At 34.5% G+C, this 16,430-nt stretch overlaps 1 protein-coding gene and 2 long non-coding RNA genes across 3 annotated transcripts; 2 read left to right on the top strand and 1 right to left on the bottom strand.

Moving 5' to 3' along the window:
• Positions 1 to 467: 467 nt before the first annotated feature.
• LOC126726717 (gamma-soluble NSF attachment protein) lies at positions 468 to 6,219 on the top strand. Its single transcript, XM_050432060.1, has 9 exons — positions 468 to 648; positions 744 to 811; positions 898 to 982; positions 1,090 to 1,248; positions 1,990 to 2,127; positions 2,424 to 2,502; positions 3,025 to 3,104; positions 5,172 to 5,301; positions 5,927 to 6,219. The coding sequence occupies exons 1-9, from the start codon at positions 602 to 604 to the stop codon at positions 6,029 to 6,031; spliced, it is 891 nt and encodes a 296-aa protein (XP_050288017.1). The 5' UTR covers positions 468 to 601; the 3' UTR covers positions 6,032 to 6,219.
• On the top strand, positions 3,111 to 4,730 carry LOC126726718 (uncharacterized). The gene is made up of 2 exons (XR_007656047.1): positions 3,111 to 4,563; positions 4,650 to 4,730. It is a non-coding gene; the product is annotated as an uncharacterized LOC126726718 (long non-coding RNA).
• Positions 6,220 to 12,254: 6,035 nt separating the features above from the next.
• LOC126726716 (uncharacterized) lies at positions 12,255 to 15,603 on the bottom strand. The gene is made up of 4 exons (XR_007656046.1): positions 15,247 to 15,603; positions 14,990 to 15,034; positions 13,432 to 13,532; positions 12,255 to 12,530 (listed from the first exon to the last, which is right to left on the bottom strand). It is a non-coding gene; the product is annotated as an uncharacterized LOC126726716 (long non-coding RNA).
• Positions 15,604 to 16,430: the final 827 nt, after the last annotated feature.

Here is a 16,430-nt window from a genome sequence, read left to right as displayed (position 1 = left end):
ATATAGTGATAAGATGTTAAATGGGTCTTTTTTTTTTTTTTTTTTTTTTTTTTTTTTTTTTTTTTTTTCACTTGGCAGTTGGCTCCAATATTACAATTTTTTTTTAAATAAAATAAATAAATTTTTAATAAATTTGTTTAGGGTAATTTAGGAAATTTTTAACTTTTTAAAGAGATAAGACAGTTAACGATATTTTTCTAAATAATTGGATTCTTCTTATTAAACCAAACAATTTAGGACGAAAGGAGCAATATATACAAATGATATTTTAAACCATTACATAATGAGCTAGAGGATACCAATAAGCCGAAATTAAATTAATTTATAATGATTCCAGGCTTAAAAGATCAAATAAATAAGTTTCTCAAAAAAAAAAAAATTCAAATAAATAAATAAATCATTTCCCAAAAAAAAAAAAAAAGGGTGGATGATGAGAGGAGAGTAGTTTTAATAATAATAATAATAAAAAGAGGAAAACAGGGTGGAATTTGGAAACTGGAAAGTGCAAACTACAACTGCATCTGCATCAGCATCAGGGGATTTGATTTGGGTCTAAAACCACGGAATCAGCTCATACCTCATAGTTCATAGCTCATACACCATGGCTTCTTCCGATCCCAACAAGTTGATGGCCAAAGCCGACAAACTGTATTACTTTTCTCTTCTTATCTCTTTTTCTTCATTCTTGATTCTCACTGCTACTTTTTTTCTCAAACATTTTCTTCTATTATTATATAAATCAGAACAAAACTGAGTCTCACAAGGTGGAGTGCCGATTGGAAATCTGCTACCCAGTTATACGAGCAAGCCGGTACTTCCTACTCTCCCCTCTATACAATACAAAGTTATAAAAATTCTTGTTTTTGATTTCTATATTTTTATTGCTTTGGTATATAGCTATTGGGTATAGGGTCGCCAAGAACCATGAAAAAGCAAAAATTGCATTTGAAAAGGCTTCCAAAGGACAAGAAATGCTTTCCTCGTATCCTCTCTTAGTACTTAGTATTTCATTTCTTATGTTGTTTTAATGAAGTAGTTGTTGTTGTTGTTGTTTAAGTCCTTTACAAGTTAATAATAATTATGGTAAAGACCCTGGGATGCTGCTAAGCATATGGAGTCGGCTGCGGCTTTAGCTAAAGAAGTAGGCAATTGGACTGAAGTTGCTGATTTCTATAAAAGGGCTTCTGAGCTTTACATGGTCTGTGGAAGACCACAACCCGCGTCCGATGCTCTTGCAAAGGGTGCCCGGTAATATTATTTACTTTGATATATACTGATTTCGTTGCGCCTTTTTAGTTTTGCATTAATTGTGAGTAGAATTTGGCAGTCATCTTCATGTATCGTAGTTGTAGCTTAGCGGCATTGCTTGGTTTTCGTTGTGAGGAGAACCGGGGTTTGAATCCTCCTTCCTCACTTGTTATAATATGATTGAATGATCGAAAAGAATAGAGATGGATTAATTTTATGAAATTGTAACATTGATTTCACCGTTGTCCCATTTACATTGATGGCTCAATTTGGATGTTAGTTTTGAAACCCAAATGTTTAATGTGAAAGAAATAATGAGCCTATCAATGCCCATTGGATTTTTGAGACCACCATTACTAACTTGGTGAGGAATTTCATTTCTTGTCTATTTTTAACATATCTCTTTGCTATTTTACTAGTTCTTTAATGCTCAATTTTCTTTACAAAAGAACAAAGAGGAAGGTGGGCTAAAACTTTGTAAATAGTTTCATTACTAATAAATATGCATGCCTATGCCAATGGAGACTGACTTGTATGAATATGCATGCCTCTGTGTGTGTCTTTTCTTGTGTTTTTATTTCCCTGTTTGTTCTTCTACTTCCTTTCTCCGTATGGCATAGAATCATAAAACTGACCTTATTGCCTCTTGTCCATGTTTTTCCTCCCTTCTTCTTCCCATGTTTGACCATTCAATTTGGAATGTCTTTGGCAAACCAACTGAAGTATTACTTTCTATTACAGTGCTCTTGAAGATGCTGTGCCTGATGAAGCAATTCAACTTTACACCGATGCTTGTTCTATTCTTGAAGAGGATGATAAGGAACAAATGGCCTTTGATCTATATCGTGCTGCCACATGTGTTTATATAAAGCTTGAGAAGTAAGTTTGGATAGTATCAACATTCAAGTTCATTTTACAAAGTCTAACTATGGTAAAACATCTATTTATATGACCAAGTGGAAGAAGTGAACAGTGCGTACTTCTCCAATATACTTCTTAGTTTTCTTTTCTATTAACTTCACACAGTCATAAGTTGCATAAATTAATAATCTTTTGAAAAGGTAACCTTCCTGGCCTTAAATATTGGTTCATATCTGGGTAAAATGCAAGTTCATTGTAGTTTTGAGACACTTCTATGCAATTTCTTTTGAAAAGGTAACCTTCCTGACCTGCAGGTATACAGATGCTGCAACTTTCTTATTGAGATGGGGCTTAGCAGCTGATAAATGCAGTGCTACCAATAGTCAATGCAAGGTCATAAAAAAATTTTTTTGGTGTTATATTCTTTATAGCCATAAATTATGTGTCCAATGATTTCCCTCCATTGATTTCCATGGTTATGTGTGAACCATCCACAACCACCCACCCCCTGGCGGTGGTTTTTCTTTCTAATTACATTCTTTTGGTCCTGCCTCTTAAATTCCTTTTATATAATGAACTCCTGATTGATGCTTTTAACTGGAGTGTGATGCGGCTGAACTCGTTTGCTAATTTCTCTCTAGAACATTTATGTTCTCAATCATTGAATTCTGTTGCCATATCATCTGGTATGTAAATGTTAAAATGAAAAGCCAATAATATCTATCAGGTTCTGCTTTTACCATGTGATATCTCAAAAAATGACCATAGACTGAATTGTTGTTTTCCCACAATTGTACTTGGAGGCAAATTATATTTTCTTGCAGAGTTAGCCTCTGTGTTTTATTGTCTAAATCGTTGTGTTCAAAAAGTCTTTTTGCATTAAAATCATCCTTGACACACCTTTTTTGGATTCAGGCATATCTTAGCGCAATTATTGTTTACCTCTATGCACATGACTTCAAGCAAGCAGAGAAGTGCTATAATGACTGTTCTCAGTAAGTATATTTTTTCTTGCAGCAACTTCTGGCTTCAGTAATATAGGTATTTTATTAGCTTTCAAATTTTAGGACATGGGAATACTACAGTGCACCCAAACGATAGGTGGAATCTTTTTTTATTTGGTCTGGTTTGTCCCCCCCCCCCCCCCCCCCCCCCCCCCCTTTCAAATTAGATCAACATCACCCTTCTATCTATTATCAATTATCTCTCTCCAGTCCAACAATCCAATTTTCTTCAAAGGATGACTGAGTCCAATTATTGTTGTTTGTACTTTGGCTTTTGGAGTTTGGACTCTTCTTCAACTGGTTGTGTTATAAATCTTTTTCCTTTTTAAATTCATCAATTGGGGGAGGGAGGATTTGAACCTAGGATGTCTCCTTTGGTGACACAAGAAGGTGTCAAACTAGTTGAACTACAAGGCTCTTGGTGGTTGTGGTATACATCATGATGGAAGTAAATGAGCAAAAAACTTGCTCCAAACTTCTGATATTGGAAACAATTAAAAGGAAATGGTCTACTTTGTCAAGATGTGCTTTTCCACCAAGAACATGTTACATTACATAGAGCTTATAGAACTAATTGTAATCTTGTAATTTTCTGATATAACAATCTATTACTTTCTTATGACGTGAATTTCCACTAGAAAGGATGATGCAGGACAAAGGGTGGAAAATAGAAATAAGGGAAAATGAAAAAAAAAAAAAAAATCAAATAAAAGGACAATCCTTGGCTTCACCACTTAGAATTTGCTTGAAACCTTATTCTTCACCACCTAAGGGTGCTTGGAATCACAACCAAACTTAGAGAAACATGTCTAATAGAAAAATTCTTATTCAAATTGCATTGTTTCAAACTATTCTAGGAGCTTCTTTTTAATAGACTTAAGGAATTACATTAAGGCACAATTACATCCCATAAAATTCTCAAAATCAAAGCCCAATTCAAAGTTCAAGGGTCAAAATCCAAAAATGAAATCTAGAAGATGATAGGCCAAGAGCCTTGTAGCTCAATTTCTACCTTCTAATGTTTTCAATGGAAACATACATGGTTCAAATCCCCCAACTCCATTGTAAATATTGAATTATTAAAATAAAATAAAAGATATCTAGAAAAAAATAGGAAATAATGAATTCTGAAATAATTTTGGTTGTACGGGTCTATGTCTATGGGTTTGAGTGATATGGGTTAGCGGGTAATTTATTTTTCCTCTGTTGGGTTGCTGTTGGTCGTGATGGATAGTTTGTGAGTTTTTTTTTTTTTTTTTTGGGGTGGGGATCATGGTGATTTATTTGATGGGTTTAAGGTGTGGGTTTACTAAGGGAATTCTAGGGCTTCAAGTCTGGAATGGAGAGGGTTGATGGGCTTCACAGATTGTTGAGAATTGGTGGTAGTGGCCTTCACTATTTGTTTAGAGGCAGTGGTGGCGGTGCAAAATTCGTGGGGCATCAAGATGTGGTATGACTTTCTCATGACTTTATGGGGGGAGTACTTCACTTAAATATGTGTCATATGGTGGTTTGGTGTAGTATTTTTAGTTTCAGGTTCACAATGGTGGTTGGTGGCAGATTGTAGGTATTGTGGTGGGTGGATTCTCAACTGTTTTTGAACAAAACTGGATTAAGGTATGCTCTGATACCACTTTGATGCAGGACCAAGGGTGGAAATAGAAACAAGGGAAATGAAAAGAACATGACAAATCTTTGGCTTCTTCATCTAGAATATACCTGAGACCCTAGGCTTCACCACCTGATGGTACTTGGAATCACCACCAAGCTTAGAGAAACATCTCTAATAAGAATTTTTTTATTATTCAAATTGTACTGCCTCAAACCATTTCTGGAGACTCATTTTAATAGGCTTTAAGGATTGCATTAAGTCACAATTAAGTCCTATAAAATTCCAACAAAATTAAAACGAATTCAAAATTCAAAAATAAATATGGTTTGAAATTCAAAAGTGAAATCTGGAAGAAATTATGAAATAATAAATTCTGAAGTAACTTTGTTTGTGCTCCCTCCAAAGCATTCTTTTGATCAGACTCCCTGATTATTGGCCCCTTGTAGGATTGATGTTTTCTTGAGAAATGACCATGGTCGTTGTGCTAGTAAGCTTCTCTCTGCCTATTCAGAAGGTGACATTGAAGAAATCAAACGGCTGGGTCAGTCAAGCACAATTTCTAATCTTGACCATGTGGTAAGAATGTCAATTCGGTTGTACCCTGTTAATTGTTCAAATTTGCCTCATGCTATCTTACACTAATACCATATCTATTGTGAGTTCTGATATGCTTAATCTGTTTCAAATACATTTTGGATGTATTTTTTGAAGCGTAGGACTTGATAAACAGTTACAGATCTGAATGAAAATATTTGACTTGCTGATACTGTTGCAAGTTTCTGATACGAATGATACCATGTCTTTTTTTGGAAATTCTGAATCTTAAGTTTACTAAATTACGACCAACTTTTCTGCATGGAAATGGACATTGCTCATGAACTTCACAAATCACAGGCATGCAGACATAGGATGTTTTTCTATTGTGTCAAACCCATAAAGTGGCAAATTTTACAGTGTCATTTTTCATTTATGGAAATCTTCTTTGCCTCATTTAAAATGGAGCTCTAAATTATCCCTATTTTTATTTATTTTCTATTTTCTATTTTATGTTCTAATTTCCACGAATCCTTACCTGAATGCTGATTACTGTGGATTATGTTTTGACATCTTCCAATTATTACTACTATTATCATTAATACTGACCAGATTCTGGCAAATACACTTTGGTTTGCAAATATTTAACTCAGATGTAATGACTCAGATCATCAGGCTTGCAAGGAAACTTCCTACAGGAGAAGTGAGTGCACTAAAGACTGAAGCTGCGGAAGAGCAAGAAGAGCCATTGGATGAAAATGACCTCACTTAACTTCTCAAAGATCGTGTGTGGATACAGTATGTTTGTGTAAAGGATATTATTTCAATATGAAAATTGATTGAGGTTTGTAATGTAAACAGTATGAGTTCTTTAAAAGAAGTAAACTCTTCTCTCTGATGAAGTTTTAGTGACCAGAGTGTAGTCAAATAAAATTGTGTTTATGATGGCTTCACACTACATTCTTGACTCCTTGCCTAGATTAAGCACAGCATGGAATTTTGAGTTCTCTTGCTCAAGGGAAAGGAATTAGCGTCCTTGTGTCCGGATCTCTCCACCTTTGTTTCTAAATTTTATTGAACAAATAGGCAACCAAAAGATGGAATTAGACTCTTAAAAACTCTACTACGAGTACAATGTTTTTATGATAATAAACATGTATAAAGGAATTACAACTGCCCTACACTGTAATTTATATTTGTATGATTAAATATCTAGAGCTCAAAGGAGAGCTTCACTGTGTCACGTTGGAGAGCACATTCATTTCATCAACACGGGGATTGAAGAGGGAAAACGGGAGTTCTTTTTAGGCGAAAAACACATTTTCGTCCCTACATATTCACGCGATTTCACTTTGGTCCTTATCTTTTTTTTCCACCGCTTTTACTCCTTATCCTAGAAAATGCGTCTCGTTTTAGTCCTTTATGTCAGTGCTCTAACGGCAAAGTCCTACATGGCAGACGAAACTATTAAAATAATAATAATAAATTTTATTTTGGCATTAAAAAATGCCACGTCAACATCTAAATTAAAAAATTAATTTATTAATTTTAACTAAATAAAAAAATTAAAAACCAAAAATTATATGAATTAAGATTTAAGTGTGTCTTGAACAAGAATAACAAAAACACAAATCTAGATCTAAGAACACAAACCCAAATTTAAGAACACAAATCCAGAAATTAAAATCTCAAAATCACCATTTTCTCAAACCCAGCAAAATCACCAAATCCTACCAAATCAATCGAAAAATACAACACAACCAATCCAAACAAAAAAATCTCAAACTCAGAAAAACCCATCTCAAGCAAGCAAACCCACCTCAAACATGAGTCTTGGTCGATCCTTGCAATTTATGTTCACAATGGAGTAACCCTTTTTGTCACAACTCTCAATCTTCACCGTTGTCTTCATCCTGGCCTCCTCATCACTTTCTGAATCTGATGGTGTCATTGGCAAGCTCACGGTCCTAATCGAGAGCATGAGCTAATGCAAGCGGCGTTTGACATTTGTCATGACGCCTTCTCCTCCAAGAAAATTTGCAGTCTTAACTTCTTGTTGGTTGATACAGTGTGCACGCTTACCACCCCTGCCACCGATCAGACACCAAACCAACAATCCACCCCATTGGTCTGGGTCAGGTTTGGGGTTTGAGTTGTGGCGGAGTTTTTTGAGGCCGAGAAGGTCTTTCCAACGACTAGAACATCTCGAAGCTTTGGGAGAGAAGAGGTACGGGCTGGTGCTGGAGATCGCAAGTCTCCGGCGAGTTTTTGGAGACTTCGGTGACCTGATCTCGGAAATGGTGGTGTCATTGACTTGTTGTTTGATCGACGAAAGCTGTAGTGGAACAAGCTTTCCGTTGGAGAAGGGCTCGTCGGTGGGGAGCATCGCCATCGGATCTAGGTTTGCTTGAGATGGGTTTTTTTGAGTTTGAGATTTTTTTTGTTTGGATTGATTGTGTTGTATTTTTGGATTGATTTGGTACTTTGGGGCTTTAGGATTTGATGATTTTGCTGGGTTTAAGAAAATGGTGATTTTGAGATTTTTAATTTTTGGATTTTAATTTCTGGGGTTGTGTTCTTAGATTTGGGTTTGTGTAATTATTGTTCTTGTTTAAAACACACTTAGATCTCAATTCATATAATTTTTTATTTTTAATTCTGTTTTTAACTTTTTTATTTAGCTAAAATTAATAAATTAATATATTTTTTTAATTTAGATGCTGACGTGGCATTTTTTAATGCCAAAATAAAATTTATTATTACTATCTTAATAGTTCCGTCTGTCATGTAGGACTTTGCCATTAAGGCACTGACAGAAAGGACTAAAACGATACACATTTTCTAGGATAGGGAGTAAAAGTAGTGGGAAAAAAAGATAAGGACTAAAGTGGGAATCGCGTGAAAATGTAGGAACGAAAATGTGGTTTTCGCCTTCTTTTTAAAGAGAATATTAAAAGCGAAATTATTATTATTATTATTATTATTATTATTATTATTATTATTATTATTATTATTATTATTATTTTGCGAAATAGATAGAATTTTACTCTAAAATAATCTAAGTGTATATGTGTATAAAACTTTCTCCTAGAGACTAAAATCCCATCTCTTGCCACCTACACCCTATAAGCACTTATATTTGTAGAGTGACCATCATACAAAGAGTGTGTGGTAGACTAGTGGTTACTCTTAAACTACATATTGAATCTTAAATTTGAACATGTGCACTTAAACTTTACCTTAATATAGTTAGTTAATTGTATGATTAGATTATGGAGAAAACCACATTTTCGCACGATTCTCACTTTGGTCCCAATCTTTTATTTTCACTACTTTTAGTCCCCATTTAGAAAAACGCCTTTCATTTTAGTCCTTTTCGTCAGTGCCCTAACGACAAGTCCTACGTGACAGAAGGACTAAATTCATTTTAGTCCCCATTTAGAAAAACGCCTTTCATTTTAGTTCTTTTCGTCAGTGCCCTAACGACAAGTCCTACGTGACAGAAGGAAATATTAAAATAATATTAATAAATTTTATTTTGACATTAAAAAATGCCACATAAGCATCTAAATTAAAAAAATTAATTTATTAATTTTAACTAAATAAAAACCAAAAATCACATTAATTAAGATCTAAGTGTGTCTTGAACAAGAACAACAAGAACATAAACTCAGATTTAAGAACACAAAATTAAAATCCAAAAATCACAAACCTAGAAAAGAGAAAGTTGTGGTGATCAAAATCATAAACCAGTTCTCTACTTGCTTACTAAGAAAATCGTAAACCAAACTAAAAAGTAGAATTACACATTCAACCTCCTTGCTGCACTTGACACCACAACTTTCGCATCAAAATCAAAACCAATTCCAATTTTAATTCTCAAATCCCAGAAAACTCTTTTGTTCTTTCAATTTCTCAAAAAATGTTTGGGTGTGGAAAGGGAGGCAAGGGTTTGGGAAAGGGAGGAGCGAAAAGACACCGTAAGATTCTTCGCGATAACATCTAGGGGATCACGAAGCCTGCGATTCGTCATTTGGCTCGCTGGGGTGGAGTGAAGCGTACCAGCGGTCTGATCTACAAGGAGACACGTGGCAACCAGTTACAGATTTGAGAAGGGATTGGACCGGAAATGGAGTTGCTGGAGAGATCTAGGGTTTGGAGGCTCCGACAATACTTCAGACTCTCCGGAACCTCGTTGGAAAGCTGCCTCGTCAGAAGCTAAAGGTTGATGAGCCGGTTCTTCTTCTCGTTCCAACACACAACTCCTTGGAGCTTGTAGATTGAAGCGACGGACAAGTTCGTGAAGGTCCATGAACTCAGTTTGTTGGCCAGGTCGGGGCCAAAATTAGGAATTAACACTGGTTTTCAAACAATATAATTAGTAGGCATTGTTTTCAAACTATATTTTTTACTAGAATCTCGAGTCTAAAAGACTCAATTTAGGGCCTATAAATCGAGTCTCAAAGACTCAATTTCCATGGTCTAATCACGTATGATGTGGCATTTTTTTCACGTGGTGATCACCTGGAAATCGAGTCTCTAAGACTCGATTTATAAGGCCGTTCAACTACTTTTTTCCTATTTCACTTTCTCACACGCACACACCCAGTTTCACTGTCACACACACAAACTCAAACACACTCTCTCTCTCTCTCTCTCTCTCTCTCTCTCTCTCTCTCTCTCTCTCTCTCTCTCTCTCTCTCTCTCTCTCTCAATGGGCGAATTAAGCTTTCGAAGATGAAGATCACCAGCAAGCCGTAACTGCCAACGACATTATGGCGAGTTCCGCCTTCATCTGTTTTAAGCTTGCATCTCTCTCTCTCTCTCTCTCTCTCTCTCTCTCACAGAGTAAAGCCTTCATGGCCGATCAGCCTCCATGATAATGGGTTCCTCTGTGGCCGACAGCAACGCCTGACGAGTTCAACCCCGTCCCACGTATCTGTTGCATAATCCTTGCGGTCTACGAATCGGACCTTCGAAACCCGCAGTGGGAACCCTTGGGCTGGTACAGGCTCAACCCGTACTAGTACCTGATCTATTGAATGGGTTTTGGGGTTTTTATTTTTTTAATATAGATTTTAGGTGGTTGTTGGGGGTGGATTTGGTTGGATTTATGCTGAGTTGTTGGATTAATGCTCGGATTTGTGGGTTGTATTTAATAGTGGTTGGCCTGTGCTTGTATTTGATGATGGCTGATCTGTGTTTGTGTTTTGTGCTCCAACACTTGCGAAAAAATTTTCAGTCTGAAAGTTTTACAGATACAAATCGAGTATTTAAGAGTCGAAATATAAATTGAGTTTCTAAGACTCAATTTCCAGGTGGATAAAGTGCCCACTCAAATCTAATTAGAACATGAAAACTGACCCTCAAAGACTCGATTTATAGCTCAAAATCGAGTTTCTTAGACTCGAGATGTTAGTAAATTATATACTTTTGAAACCGAGCCTACTAACTATATAGTTGGAAAAATGGGCTTAATTCCCAATTTTGGCCCCTGGGTCAGAGAGAGAGTTCTTCACACCTTGCAAGCACATCACATTGTCTTTAATGGAATTGCTTAGAGAAAAGCAGAAGATTGAAGCTAATGAGAGAATCAGAAAAATCTTCATAGTGTTTTAGAGTTAGTGTTTTGATTTTGATTTTTATGTTTTGTTTTTGTTGTTTTTAGTTTGGGTTTTTGAGAGTGAGGTGGGTTTGCTAGGTTCAACTTGCTTGAGTTGGGTTTTTCTGAGTTTGAGATTTTTTTTGTTTGGATTGGTTGTGTTGTATTTTTGGATTGATTTGGTACTTTGGGGCTTTAGGATTTGACGATTTTGCTAGGTTTGAGAAAATGGTGATTTTGAGATTTTTAATTTCTGGGTTTGTGTTCTTAAATCTGAATTTGTGTTTTTGTTCAAGACACGTTTAGATCTCAATTTATGTGATTTTTAGTTTTTAATTATGTTTATAATTTTTTTATTTAATTAAAATTAATAAATTATTTTTTTTTAATTTAGGTGCTGATGTGGCATTTTTTAATGCCAAAATAATTTTTTTATAATTATTTTAACGGTCATGTCAGCTTTTAGTGTGCCAACAGTGCATTCCGTTTGCCACGTGTGCATTTTTCGTCTATGATGTAACAGCAGGGACAAAAACGAGACACGTTTTTCAGGATAGGGACTAAAAGTGGTGGAAATAAAAGTTAGGGACCAAAATGAAATCGCGTGAAAATATAGGGTCGAAAATGTAGTTTTTGCCTTAGATTGAGAGAGAAAGGATATTACCTTTGACGGTAGAGGGCTATGCAAGGATGAGTCAGAAACCAAACTGCGATGGAAACCTTTGACAATTGCACAATCTATTTCTACGAATGGGAGGAGATGGAGAATGCTAAAGGAGAGGGCAAGATTGGTAACATAGATGAGCTAAGTGGAGGAGATGCCAAAATAGGAAGAAAGAAGCTAACAAAGAAACTTCAAATATTTAAGTAACTAGTCGCTAACCCGTGCGATGCACGGGAAAGCACAAAGAATATCTACAAAATCTATATAACATTATAGTTATATTTGATAGGTTCAAACACCCTCTTCTTGAATTATCAAATTATTAAAAAAAATTAACCCTCTTGTTTTCATAGCTCATATTTAAACAATCGCAGCAAAAAATTTTCTATTAATAGTAAAATTTGTGTAAAGACAAATTACAGTTTCATGTAAAGTGTACATACCCATACTCTATACCTCTAAGGAGGGAAACATCACAAACCCTTTACATATGTAGGATAGATTTAAACAAACTACATATATTCCAAGTTTGATAAGCCAACTCAATGGTAGAAAAATGTTCTTTATAAAATTAGATAGTAACATATTTTACAAAATGGGGCAATTTTTTGTAACTCTATCTTGCTACTCATATTCTGCAGTATACAACAAAGTGATTTATTTATCTAAGTATAATGGGCAATAACATTGGTTGTTCTTAAGCACAATTCAATATAGACAAATGAGATAGAAAAGAAAAAAAAGTAACATAACAAATACAAAAAGTACCACTGTTCCAGCCCTCCATAACTCTATAAACAGAATCCTTTCCTAGCCTAGAAATACAAAAAGTTCCCTCCTTCCCCACATACCTAAGAGGACCAAGACCACCAACAACTTTCCACAGCAGTCAGACCAACCTCTCAAAGAAACCCAAGGAAAGCACGACCAAAAACAAATAAAGCTTCCTCCTTTTTCTTATTGAACCAAGAAACCCAGCAAAGGCAGCTTCTTTTCCCATTCACCCTGCACAACCAACAGCAAGAATATATACAACAAAGCAAGCAGCAAGGCATAGGAGCAATTAAGAATTTTGATTGAATGATTAAATTTATTAGTTTCTAACTATTTACAATTTTTAGATAAGTGGTAATTTATTTATAAATAGCTTTTCTCTCTCTCTCTCTCTGTTTCCCAATTAATCATTATATCTCTGTCAAAGACCCAAACTCTCAACCCAATAATATAGATTCAATTTTGAATGTGTGTTTGTCTTCCTTATAAACTCAGAAACTGAGTTGTGTGTTCAAAACCGCGCAGCAAACCATTACTACCAATCCATATAACAAAATGTAATAAGGGAAACAAAAATCATCAAGCAAAAAAACATTTCTTGACAAAAAAACCATTTGTAAGTGAATTTAATATCAGGGTCTGAATTGTAATTTGTGAGCTTGATTAAATAATTTAAAAATGGAAAATAAATTGAATATAAATTAAGTCAAATCAATGTCAAGACCATGCAAGAAAACATTTTTTTTCACATTAAATTCAGTAAAGAAAATTGAATATAGCACATACACAGCAAACTGAATTAGTGAAAAAACCTTTAATTGATCCAAGTTCAATCAAACATAAACTCTGTCAATTTATATAAAATAAAAATCAGACATAACTTTATTTTTTTGCTTAGAATCAAGACAAAAAAATTTACTATTAAATTCCCACGTTACTATCATAGTATCATCATAAGAGAATCAAACCCGATACCAATACAAAACAAAGTCAACAGACTCAAGAATACCCCCAAGTTTGAGATAACCAAGAAACTTAAATATGCAATCACATTCCAATTTCAAATTCTTTCTCGAAACATATTATTAATAAATATGCAAGAAACAGTACATAATAAAGGAAAGGTAAATACCTGACTGTCCTTGTCTTGTAGTTCAAAGAATCATATGTAACCCCTCCTTAATCATGTTCAGCTACAAACATGAAAAAAAGAAAAAAGAAAAATGCAAGCACCTACAACAAAAGTGAAATAAAATAGAATACCATAGAAAAATCTGAGTAGAAATAACATAAAGTAATTCACAATTGGCAAATTAACAAAGCAAAATTCACAATTCACAAAGGTATCTAAAAGGAACCTTCACAATTGATTGTGCTTCCATTTACTTTTGCTTCACTGTTGTTTTTTTCCTCAACACCCAAACTGATGCTCAAAAACCAATTACGCAAACTGGCCACTATCAAAGTATTTGTATTTGCACATTTCTAGTAATTACGCAATTTACAAAAAAACAAAAAACAAAACCACGTTCACAATGTTTCCACAGGTTCATCCTATTAACTATTACCTAATTGGGAAAACAATAGGGGGGGGGGGGGGGTCATCAACCTCAAATGTGTCATTTACAGCATCTCCATATTGTCCAATGTATTGGGCACAGCAATTTTACACACCAATACAGCATTACAAAAAACCCAGATATATATTTTCAACCCATAAACAGGGAAAAACCCAAGTGGGGGATTTCCATTGAATTTGGTTCAATTTGCAATGAGAGGAATAAGATGATGACGTTAGAATTTAGAAGGCTAGATACATTGCAGACCAGAAGTTGACAGAGGAGCTCCATATCAAACTAAGATTGGAAAAACTAATAAGGAATTAGGATCCAAGACTTTAATAAGTTAGCTGAGAAAATATTGTATGAAACCCCAACCCCTTAAAAAGTCTCAACTGTACCCAAAATCAACCTCAATTCAAGACGTCAATATACAAATTTTACATATAAACCACACATAATCAAAACCATACTTCTAACAACAAAATATACCAAAGAAGAAAATATTACAGAAAATTAATTTATATATATGAAAAGAAACATATATATACAGCAATTTCTTCATCACAATTTGTGAATAAAACACTACAATATACTATGATATTAAAACTCCAAGCATAAAAGCAGATTTAAAATAGCAACCAAATATTTGCTGTAACTATTAAAAACCTGCTCCATATCTGTAAAGAAAAAAAAAAACCCACCATGGTATACGTTGACCATAACCCAGAAACTTAAATTAAATCCAAATGTTACAATTTCTTCCCATAAAGCTCTGCCTAAAAATATAGTTCTGCAAGCTTTTGTGGAATATAACTTTCATCAATTGTTCAAATATTGAAAGGACAACACAAAGTTCAACAAATGTTAGAATTTCTTCCTATAAAGCTCTGCCTAAAAATATAGTTCTGCAAGCTTTTGTGGAATATAACTTTCATCAATTGTTCAAATATTGAAAGGACAAAACAAAGTTCAACAACAGGTGCACAACATTAAACCTGGTCATAAAAATTAGTTTTTTTTTTTTTTTTTGTTCCCTTTCTCTTATGGCAGAACAGAAGCTCTATATCAAGCAGATGGTGTGTGTCTATGAAAAGTGAAACTATTTTGATTCTAGGAAAGTTAACTAACCTGGGTTGGAGGAGAAAGATGAAGAAGAAGAACATGATTTATCAGCTATGAAATCAGAGAAAGAAATCAAATTAAAAAAAAAATAATAATAATTTAACAAATCCTTAGGTGTAAATTAAATGAAATCAACAATAATCAAACTAAAAGCAATTCAAACATTAACGAATTAGTAAAAATAAATAAAAGTTAAAACGTTTCACAGATATTTGATGCGATTCGTACTAACAGATTTAATCGGAAAGAGAGAAAAGAGTTACCTTCTTTGGAAGAGTCGGCAGTTTGGGCTAATACCTTAGAGAGAATGATTGAGAGGATTAAACCCAGATTTTGAAACCCAGAGGTCTGCGTTAGGAAGGGGTGAAGTGGTTAGAGAGAAGAAGGTTTGGGTGAGTATACTTGAGGGCTGAAGAGATAATCAAACGGTGGAGCCGACAAATATAGAACTGGAGAAGGGTGGTGCCGGAGAAGGTGGAGGCATTGAGCCGTTGAGCTACGATTTGCGTTTGGGGGAATGGTAGAGCGTTGTCTGCGTTTTGGAGGAAGGAGAAGGTAGAACGTGTTAGGGCTTAGGGCTTTGATTTTGCGTTTAAGTATTTTTTTTGGGTTTAAAAGTTTTTTTTTTTTTTTTGGTTTATGATTTTTTTTTTAATATTGTGCTGACGTGGAAAATTGTGGGAGCTTCAAAAGCTTCGGTTTTATATATATATATAGATAATAAAAAACTTGCGTGGAACTTGGTATTTAAAGTATCGAGTTTCATTAGTTCAAAAAGATTTCAAGGAACTCTACTTTTGTAAAAATTGAGTTTTACGTGGCTTTTTTTTTTTAATGGAGAACGCCACATCAATGGCTCAACCATGCAAAAATCACACCGAACTTGATTATCTGAAAATCGAGTTTTACACAGAACTCGAGTTCAAGAAACTCAAGTTCCAAAAAAGGGACTTCAATATCAATATATATAAAAGCAAAGATCTCATGTAGGAGTGCATGAAGTCATGTTATGTGGCGCTCTAATTTTGCATTTAGCCTTTTAAACTTCTTTTTATTAAGTTTTCTTTATTGTTATCCAATAGATCATAGTAACTTCTTTTTACTAATATATAAAATATGGGCTGCTCTTAGCAATTAGACCAAATTTTATTCTTTACAAAATAGGCTACCTTTTAAAAACAAACCAAACCTTATGAAAAGCCCAAGTCCAGTTATTACTTTACATATTATGACCCAAGTCCAATCCTTCCTACATGTAGATCAAAGCCAAAACTCTTACTCACTTACAAACTCTCTTCCACCTCTCCCACGTGTAAATGATACTTCTAGAAAATCTCATGCTCATGAAAGCATGTCTATGCAATTTATGCAGGCAAATTCTCTTTGTCATCAACCAGTGCAACAAAAATATATATAAATCTTGAGATTCTTGAGGTTGATGAAATAA

This window comes from Quercus robur, chromosome 5 (genome assembly GCF_932294415.1).
Source record: "Quercus robur chromosome 5, dhQueRobu3.1, whole genome shotgun sequence".
Classification (NCBI taxonomy): domain Eukaryota; kingdom Viridiplantae; phylum Streptophyta; class Magnoliopsida; order Fagales; family Fagaceae; genus Quercus; species Quercus robur.
Note: the sequence above shows the minus strand (reverse complement) of the source record. Positions and strands in the feature narration are given on the sequence as shown.

Bases quoted from the DNA above. Each gene is read 5' to 3' on its own strand.
- LOC126726717 (XM_050432060.1), top strand. From the start codon at position 602: ATGGCTTCTTCCGATCCCAACAAGTTGATGGCCAAAGCCGACAAACT. The intron at 2,503-3,024 runs GTCATAAAAAAA...TTTTGGATTCAG, and splicing joins CTACCAATAGTCAATGCAAG to GCATATCTTAGCGCAATTAT. The intron at 5,302-5,926 runs GTAAGAATGTCA...GTAATGACTCAG, and splicing joins TTTCTAATCTTGACCATGTG to ATCATCAGGCTTGCAAGGAA.